The sequence below is a fragment of the Tauraco erythrolophus genome, chromosome 29, assembly GCF_009769465.1.
Source record: "Tauraco erythrolophus isolate bTauEry1 chromosome 29, bTauEry1.pri, whole genome shotgun sequence".
Lineage (NCBI taxonomy): Eukaryota > Metazoa > Chordata > Aves > Musophagiformes > Musophagidae > Tauraco > Tauraco erythrolophus.
The window spans coordinates 4,969,681-4,979,148 of NC_141493.1; the positions used below are offsets into that span (position 1 = coordinate 4,969,681).

Here is a 9,468-nt window from a genome sequence, read left to right on the forward strand (position 1 = left end):
TTTGATGGTAGGTGAGGCAAGATCTGCTGCTAATTGATGTGTACTCTTACTTTTTATACAGTAATAGCCCAAAGTTAAATCTTAAAAATGGGTTTACCTTATTGGCACATGCCCTGTGTTCACAGAATTGTGACGGGTTTCCTGGGGAAGTGCTCTGATAAGAGGAGGCTTTGATACCAGCCTGATTGGATTCATTATGTACAGAAAGATGAAAGAAAACTTGTCATGGTAAGTTTAATGTGTTTTACAATAACTTTTAAATGAAAAAAAAAAAAAAATCAGAACCAGAGAGTAGGTGCCTGCTAAAATTTGTAGTGACACTTTGTGCCTACGTGGCAAAGGACTCAGCCTGATATTTTATCCAGAGCTGATGCCATCTTTTAAATCAACAGAGGTGGTAACCTTGCTATGTTGAAACTGTTAAGTCAGTCCTTGGAAATCAAGAGGTTGGTTCTAAATCATAGAAACTGCTAAGTTCTTCTGTTACGCCTCCTTTCTGAGCTCGTTCAGTTAGGGTCTGCTTTCCAGTCTGCATCTTCATGGAGCCTCTTCATGAAAGTAGCATCTGATTATGGACTATGGGCTAACTCTAGGAAGGGACCAGCAACTAGACATAATGAAAAATAAGTAAGGGAGGAGCAGTAACAAGGAGCATTTTATGTCAACTCTTATGTAGAAAGTAGGTTTTACTGTTTCTCCGAATTTGATAACTAAATACAGAGCCACAGCATAAGAGCCTATTTACCACGTTCATTGCAGAAACTTTGCAAAGCAGTTAGGTTTTTAAATTGGCCAGTGCAAATGTCCAAGTCTCTTTGCCCAGGAATGTTGTCCGTTATTATATGTATATAATAATATATCATAGATAATTTGGATTTGTTTCTTAGCTGTGCCTGTTACAGAAGCAGCACTGTCAGAGGTGCTCATTTACCAACTCCAGAAGTGCTGCTTTTTTAACAGCAGTTCTGTTGGTCCCTCTGTAGACTAATTGTGCACTTCACTGTAGTTCAGTATGAGTTTGCACACTTAAGCTTCCCTTTTGTTGCCAGAATGGCGTGTTGGGGACACAGTGTCATTATAGACCAATGTTGCTGAACTAAGTTCTCCCCTGTCCTCAACCTGCTGAGGATCATTATTGCAGCTGCTGTTGGAAAAGTCAAGACACCTTACTTTAGTTGAGAAGGGGAGGCCCAATTCTCTTTTACACCACTCAGGGCCACGCTTGGTCATTCTGCTTCCAAGTGATGCCTTGCTCGGACTGTGGGAGTGCGGAGGTGTAGCAGTCTGCCAGCACTGTGAGCGAGAGCCCTGGGTTTCATCTGTTTTACACCTCGTGCAAATTGCAAAGTGGGTGCAAAATACAGTGCATGAAAGTAGTAAATTACTAAAGAAAAAGATTTACAGCTCTTCTAACCAGACTGATTTGTGGATGCCAAATGGAGACAGGTATGTCCTTAGCCTCCGAAATCCAAAATACGCATTAAAGTCTTATTTTGTATGTTGCGAAATCCTCTCAGTCTCTGGAAATTTAATTACTCGACTAGTTCTCAAGAAAGGCATTGAGAAACTGAGCTGTATAATGCTAATCTCCGCGGTGTAGTTAGCAGATTAGAAAACAGTTTTGTCCATTTCTTCCAACAACCACAGCCAATTTGGCCATTACAGTAATGTGTCACACTGGAAGCCGGAATCTCCAAATTTTCCATCAACTTGTGATTACTTGGGTCGTTTGTACGGCAAACACACACAGCTGAGAGCGTTTGACATGAAGATACTTACGAAGCTAATTACAACAGTAAAAGGCAGGGAGGGCTGCTTTTACTGTGTAAGACCCTCTGCTTTTTCCAGTAGAAGCTTGTCTGTGTCTCATTTTTAAAGCTCTGCTCAAGGCATTCTGTTTCCTTACTAAATTCTTGTACCACTGTGCAGCAAACTGCCAAGAGCCATTCCAGTTTGAACCCTGTTCTCAAATTAGTGTTTCATTTTGTGCACACACTTGTATTTTCAAGTGTTGCGGGTTTTTTATGCCTTACTGTCTAGCAGGAATAAAACTGCTGAAACTATTTCTGGATTCATCCTTGAATCTTGATTTATTATGTAACCATGGGATGTGATTAAATCTGCTTGACCTGTCCTTGTGCTACACAGATTTTTCTAGGCTGTGTCACCCCATCTTTATCTTTATCTTTATCTTTATGTGTGGCTTGCCCTGCTGAATGCAAATGGAAGCACAGAGGCTTCTGTTGGTTTTTTGAGGTGTTGCTTCATTCTTTACTTTTCTCTCACTACCTGTTCACTCCCTGATATAGTACATATTTTTGAAAAGTACCTGGAAAAAGCTGCCATGAGTCACCAGGAGAGTTTATTATGATAGTATAATCTCACCTTGACTTGATTGGATCCATCTCCCTCATGTGTTGAAATTCCTATTTGGTAATCAGACTTGAACTGAAATTGTACAATTATTCTTTTCATTTGATTGTCAAGGTTCTTTTGTTTGAATGATTTTTAGTGGATGACAGTGCCAAATAATGGGTCGAATTCTTCTGGCAATTTTACTTATGCAGATTACGAGTAATTTTCTATCTTAATCATGTTTCATCAGGGTAAATTAGAATGTATTTGAAAATATTCGGCCTTTTGAAACTAACAGAGAAATCAAGTTTCCTGCGACAATAAACATTGCTGTATCATAACAACGTATTACTCATTCTTAACATTACTCAAATTCCACTTCCCGCTGCCTTCCCTGACGTGACCAATCTGAATGCAAGTGTAACAGTTGAGGAAAAAGTGATTTTATTTGGGGAAAAGTTTGAGGGTCTTCACCTAGATCAAATTATCCAAACCAAGAAGACTGTAGGCATCATTGTGAAATGTCATGTTCACCACGGGGTTCTGAGGCTTCCTAAGCTAAACCTTCCTCTGCCTGAGGAGGGGCAACGGTGAAATTAGAGCAGGTGACAGCCCTTCTTATGCAGCTCTTTACTTCAGTTACTCTATAAAGAAGAGTGCTTAGAGGACTCTGGCATAGTCATGGATAATCTTGCCTCTGGGTGCACCCATGCTAATTCTAGTTGTGTTTCTGGTAGATGTGTGGATCCACTGTGGGGGAAAAAGTCTCCAAAAAGCAAGGGTTTCCTATTGGAAGTATACCTGGGCTTTGCCTGAGGCAACTAGGAGTGTGTTCTCTCTTGCAATAATGTTAATTAGTCAAATGCTTTTTAGAAGTTAATTTTTGGCCTTGTCTGATTGGGTCAGCAAAATTCACTCAGACCAATGTAAGGTGAAAATCATGACATCATGGCTGTTGTTGTAATTTTCCTTCGCTAATTAACTGTTGATTTCACCTGTTGTTCTGCTTTTACCAGGACCTAAGTATATTGATGATTAAGAAGGCAGAAGCTCATGCTTCTTGGGTGTTTTTCAAAAGAAATGAATATGTGAAGACATAATATGGCATCAGATCATTATTAGCCAGCTGGACTGAGTTGAATGTAATGAAACTAATTAACTAATCAATTCAAGGTACCGATCCTGCCTACAAGAGGCAGGCCATTTTCTCCTGGCTGTGGAAGATGCAACAGTGTCCTTGGTGCTGCAGCCCAGGCTGGTGAGCAATAACATAATGCCTAATGGAAAGTTAAATCAAGCTTTAGTTGAAAAGCATTTAAAACTTACTAAAGCTTTTTGGTTTAGCTTGTGGTGCCTGAACCCTGTGAGATTCCTGCTATGAAAGGCTTATTTGACTACAGAAATCTACTCTGAGTATTTCTGACATATCTGTAATCTTAGAAACAAAGAATCTTTTGAGAAGACGGGACAGAGTGAGCTTTCAAGAGTAACGTTAATCTAATTAGTCTAATCTAACTGCACTTGCCACAATTTGATATCTGGTTATACGTGTTCTGATATATTGCTTAGCAGCACAGCTTTGTTACACCTGAGATAACATTTTCTGTGTGGGGTTAGGTGCAATTTCCTTTTTTTCATTGAGGCCTGTTTGCTGAGAGAGATTTCCATACAGTCTCTTTCACGTTTTTTCTGATGACTGAGATTACAGAAACGTGCTGGCTATTATGTTGAGTTCTTGTTTTATTAGAAGGGAATAGGCTTCAATTCTGACTTTCAGGTAGAAAGCACAGTGTGATTCGTCAAGGTATGGGTACTGGCTGACATGGAGTCACGGATGAGGAGGAGTCCAGGCAAGGTCATAGTCATAGGAGAATACTTCTCATGACAATATCAGGTGGTCATTGACATTTTCATAAAACACAGAAAACAGTGGTGGCTTTAAAGAAGGAACCCCCATCCTGCTCCTTTTGTTTTGCGACCTTGTGTGACCCACACATCCTCTGAAGTTTGACACCACCCTTTGTGTGCTGAGGAGGCTAGAAGTTACCAGATTGTCCTGTGAAGCACAATTGTTATTCTTAATTGTGTCACTAATTTCAATTACTGTTGTATGCATCATGGTAACTGATCAAAAAGGAGCAGCACTTCTCATTAAGAGTTCCTGCATAGATTAGATGAAAGAAATGGCTGAAGACTTGGTCTGTTCAGTGGCTGGCACGTAGGCCACCATGACATAAGTGTTTCTTTCCAGGAATTGTCTGCAGACTATCAGGATACTAGGGTTTATATTTCAGAAGACAAAATGCAATTTGTGTGAATGAATCAGTTATTCCTGATGCCATTGAATTCTGGACAATATCCTGTTAAATACTGAAAAAATGGAACCAACAAGAGTGGGAACTCCTCTAGAGTTTAAACCAGTAAACAATAGCCATTTGCAGAGTCATTAATTTTACAAAAGCTGATTTACTGAGTGCTTTTAACATATCGGGGTCAGGTTATCTGTGCCAACCCAAAATTCAGATATGAGGCTTACAATGTAGATACGGACTTGTTCTGAGTCATGAAGAAAAGTTCTGTCAGGTGTTTCCCACACCTCCAGCAAGATATAAAAGTTGAAGGTCTCTGGGATTTTCTCACATTCCTACTTTCTGCAGCCTCTTGTTCTTATCTGAAAGAAAAATGAACGGATTTGTGAGTATATCCATTTTTATTGAACTTCTATTAGCAAAAGTTCCTTATTTTTAAAAACAAAAGGATAGAGAAGAAGATGCTCATGTAAGTGGTCCAAGTTTTTTTTATTACAGGAACTAATATGATCTGTGTATTGTTTCTTTGGGTTGTTCAGTGGGAAACTTGTATTTCTTGGTGTGCAGTAACCCTTGGAGTCAGTGGAAGCATCATTTGAGCAAAGAACGCAGAACTCGATTACGACTCAGAAGGGGGATTTAGTTATGATTTAGTAATTACAGTTGTAGAGACAAATCAAGAAGTAACATGGTATCAAAGGACTGTGACTTTTGAAAAATATAGAAAATACAATGGTTGTTATTCTGCTTTCTCAGTTACAGGCAAAAGAGCCTAATAGTGAGAATTTCACAATGAAGAGTTGTAATTATTTTCAACTAATACATGTGTTGAGTGGGTTGTTTTTCAAACTGATGCTGTAGCTGCTTCCCCCAGTTGATGAACCGGTTATTTTTATGGCACTGCCAGGCGTTTCTGTTGAGTGAGAATGCATATTCCTTTTACAGGCTGCAGTCCTCGTTTTGTTGGGAGTATTTTGGACTCAGGCTTCTGCATTGGACGTAAGTAGACTGATAAGCCTTCTAGTGCAAGTACTCATTTAAAATGCATTAGATTCCTGGGCACAGGGTGAATAAAATAGGAAGAAAAACATAGAAGAAACTAACAAGATACTTATTGCCAAGCATAGTTAAAAATAGCCTTTGCCAAAGATGATAGTCATATAAGCCAAAGAGGCAGCTGTGGGGGCATAGGTCCACTTAGCTTAAGCTAAATTTTGGAAGCTGTTGCAGCATCCTACTGGTCCCTGCTGCCACACATAATGACTGGGATGCCCCATGCTGTCTTTCCTTAGCCTGCAGTGAGGGCCTGTCCCCTGCTTTGTCAGCCTGACTCGCTCTTGCGTAATTAATCTCTACCTCAAGGGCCTCCTGATACTGCTTGAGGGTTGTTGAGGGATTTAGTATTTACATAAAGCAATCATACTTGTTTATTTGAGAGAACTCATTTGTTCATATTGCACTTTTTAAAGGTGCAAGCCAAATGATGAACAGTGATTTTGTGATTTTGTGTTTTTTTTTTCCAAAGTCCTATGTCCTGAAAGATCCTAACAAGGGCTATGTCACTGGAACCATGACTATCGACAATGGGAGAAATATTGTTGACGTCCACATCCGTTCTGGCGCGCAGTCCTCTGACAGCATTTTTGACTACTCACGTGTAAGTAAACCTAAGAATCTGCCTAGACTTAATCTTTGAGGAAGTTTTTAAACTCAGCTATTATTTTAGTGTATTGTCACCATTAGTTGTCCTGAAACACTGCTTCATTGAAGACTCCTGTCACCTTTCCTCCTCTTAGGCCATCTCTTTGTTTCACCTGTACGACGGTGCAGTTTAAAAGGCTGTCATGGTGGGCCAGAAAAACAAGAGGAATGTAACTGACCTTCATGCAAGAGGGTTGAGACTGGGATACCATCACTCATGTACAGCAAGTGCAGCAGAAGTCTGTGGAAAAGATACTTCCAGTTTTAGGGACAGACATTAGTGAGAGCGGGCTGCTTCTGTTCCCCAAAGGTGACAGTGTAAATGCAGAGTCATTGCACAATAGTGGGCTGTGGAGCCACTTTGTGTTTCTTCTAGGTTGTCTTAAAGAGTTAGGAGAAAAAACTAATATTAGTGGTAGCCATTTTTAATTAATTAAATTAACCATAATTTTTTTAATCACAGGGGTATATTGCAACAAGGTTATTTTCACGACATGCCTGCTTTATCCTGGAAATAAATAAGAAAGACATCCCAGAGCTGCAAGAAATTGGACGCACGGCTTTTGAGAAAAAGGTGACTTTGTAGTGAAACCCGTGCTGTGTACAAGAAAGGCTACTGCATGAGTTGGGTGGTGTGATGGGAGCCCTCCACTCTGAGAATTCTCAGACAGAATTTAGAAATCAACTGGCTTTGACCAGACTTTGACTTTTCTGTTCAAGCAAAGGTTTCATGAAGGTGACTGGAAGTATTGCCTGGAGATGAACTTGAGTTCTGGCCAGGTTTATGACAGCCTAACACTTACTATGATAGTCACACAACTCAATTTTGCCATGTTGACAGAACTAGTATCTAGTAGACTTTGTTTCTGAATAGATTGAAAATATTTATTTTCTTTAAAAGCATGTAGCTTCTTTAGCTAATGCTTTGTGTGAGGCAAAAGAAGGTGACTTTAGATTCTGGAATTTTCTCAAAGGATGTCTTAGTAGAGTGAAGCCAAAGCTACATTACTGATGACGTCTGACATTTTCTTTCAAGGTTCTGAGGGAAGTGTACAACCGACGCAATGTGTGGGTACAGTTTCAATCTGCCCACTCCTGGTTTGGGGATTTCAAAGACTGGCTTCGCTATGGTAGACCCATTGAACGCCTCTGCTCAGGCCTGCCGCTCTACAGGCTGGAAAGGGCTGAACGTAAGTTGCAAGATCAGAATATTGTTTCTGTTACAGTGCATAAGCACCTCTCTGTCCTTTAAACCCAAGATCCTGTGGTGCCTTTGAGGCAGGAACATATTGCCCCATTTTAGAGAGAAGGAGTAAACTACCTAGCAGGATTGAAAGGGTAAGGCTTTGGGGTGCTTTGGAAAATCTGGTAGAGTGCTGTTTTTCATCATTAGGCATCGAAACACCTGGAAGAGCTGTTCCAAAGTGGTTTGCCTGGTGTCAGAGGAAGCCAGAGTGTAGCAGCAGTACCCAGCTTATGCCCTAATGATACAATGGTCCCACAAGGCACCTACAGTATGCCAGCGTGCTACCTGCTGTATGTGGGTGTTGGGAAAGGAGGAGCACAAAGGTGATTTAAAGCCATACAGACGTTTCCTCTCTTTGAGTTAACATCCTAAAAGCTTTACACAGTATGTATCCATTGAGACCAACAGGAGCCTTCAATAGGACCGTAATTGGGAATTTGAAATTTGTGTATTTAATGGACTTTTCCTTGCTGGATACAAGCATCTTGTCACTGATAATATCTTCATTTTCTCATTTCTTTTAGCTCTAAGGGATCCTCATGGCTGTGCCGCTGCAGGAATTCCAGGCGTTTTGCGCCTTAACATCTGTGAAAAAGCCAAGTAGGCTGGATCTTGACAGTTCTACTGCATGGAAATGGCTTGTTTCTTTGCATATTTTTGTGATGGTAAGCCATGTTCTCCAACTGGAACAAAACTCGGTGTTGGACTCAGCTTGCCTATCCAAAGCTTTGAGTGTAACAAACTTATGATACACAAATAAAGATAATGCAGTAATTAAAATGCTTTGTCTTTTTCTTCATCCAAAAGCAGAATGAAAATAAAGTGGGCATTGCTAGTATTCCTACAGAGAGATGTATTTCCCTTTGGTGCATTCCTGTGCTCAGGCTGCACACGACCTAGGTATTGTGCCAATGAAGAAACAGTAGCAGAATAGGTTTTTCCAGTGGAGAACTTCCCTTTGGCATCATCACCCAGCCTCTTCAGGTGCTGACTCACCCTATGTATGATTGCTGGAGGGAGGGAGAGAACGGATTAACAGATAGATAACGGGAGGGAACAGATTTATGTTACCAACACTTGCAAAGAAGCTTGAATTCTGCAAGGCCAGTGAAAATTTACAGCAATTTGAACAGGTGTGATGGGTCAGAGAGCTTTTTGTTCTGGCCATTTTTCAAACCCGGGTAGAGGAGACCATCCCTGTCTTAAAAAGTTCCTAACCCAGAATAAAGTCATGCTTTCACACAACGTCAGTGTAAAAAAAGCTGTGACCACTTGCTGAGTGCCCCACATACGCTGGAGAGTAGTTTGTGTCAGGAGCTGACTGAAATACAAGATGAGGCAGCATTGGTGCTGCTCGGCCTGCTCTTCTGGTAGATCTCGGTGAACGGTCGAATTCGCACATCCTTTCCATCAGTGCTTGGAAGAAGTGTGTATTTGGGGGCTGAAGACTAAATGTTTACCGTTTATTGAAGCCTTGAAGGACTGCCAGAGGGCAAGGCCTTCCTTTGGACTCCAGGATACTGGTCCCAGATCTGTAATTTGTTATTTTCAAATCAGATTCCTGGTCAAACCATCTACTATTTATTAAAAAATCATTTTATCATATGGTTAAACTATTCTTTTAGGTTAATTGTATTCACAACAGGCTGCAGGTTCTTGGTGATCCAAAGAATGTTTCTGGAGAGTCAAACTCTGGTAATTAAATCCAGGAATGCTTGTGTGTGTCTGCAAGATACAGGGTAGCCTGATGAGCTGTATTTTGAAGTGGAGCTCACTGGTGGGAAGAGAAACTAGGAGTTGTAGTTGTGATGTTCTTGGCTGATGCACGGGGAATGTGAAACACCTCAAAGGACTCTT

General features: G+C 40.7%; 1 protein-coding gene across 1 annotated transcript; it reads left to right on the plus strand.

The window, feature by feature from the left end:
• Positions 1 to 5,037: 5,037 nt before the first annotated feature.
• On the plus strand, positions 5,038 to 8,215 carry GKN2 (gastrokine 2). Its single transcript, XM_009984233.1, has 6 exons — positions 5,038 to 5,049; positions 5,610 to 5,663; positions 6,190 to 6,321; positions 6,829 to 6,939; positions 7,402 to 7,555; positions 8,136 to 8,215. The coding sequence occupies exons 1-6, from the start codon at positions 5,038 to 5,040 to the stop codon at positions 8,213 to 8,215; spliced, it is 543 nt and encodes a 180-aa protein (XP_009982535.1).
• Positions 8,216 to 9,468: the final 1,253 nt, after the last annotated feature.

Coding starts and splice junctions, on each gene's coding strand:
- GKN2 (XM_009984233.1), top strand. Junction 6,940..7,401: donor GCACGGCTTTTGAGAAAAAG/GTGACTTTGTAG, acceptor TTTTCTTTCAAG/GTTCTGAGGGAAGTGTACAA. Junction 7,556..8,135: donor CAGGCTGGAAAGGGCTGAAC/GTAAGTTGCAAG, acceptor CATTTCTTTTAG/CTCTAAGGGATCCTCATGGC.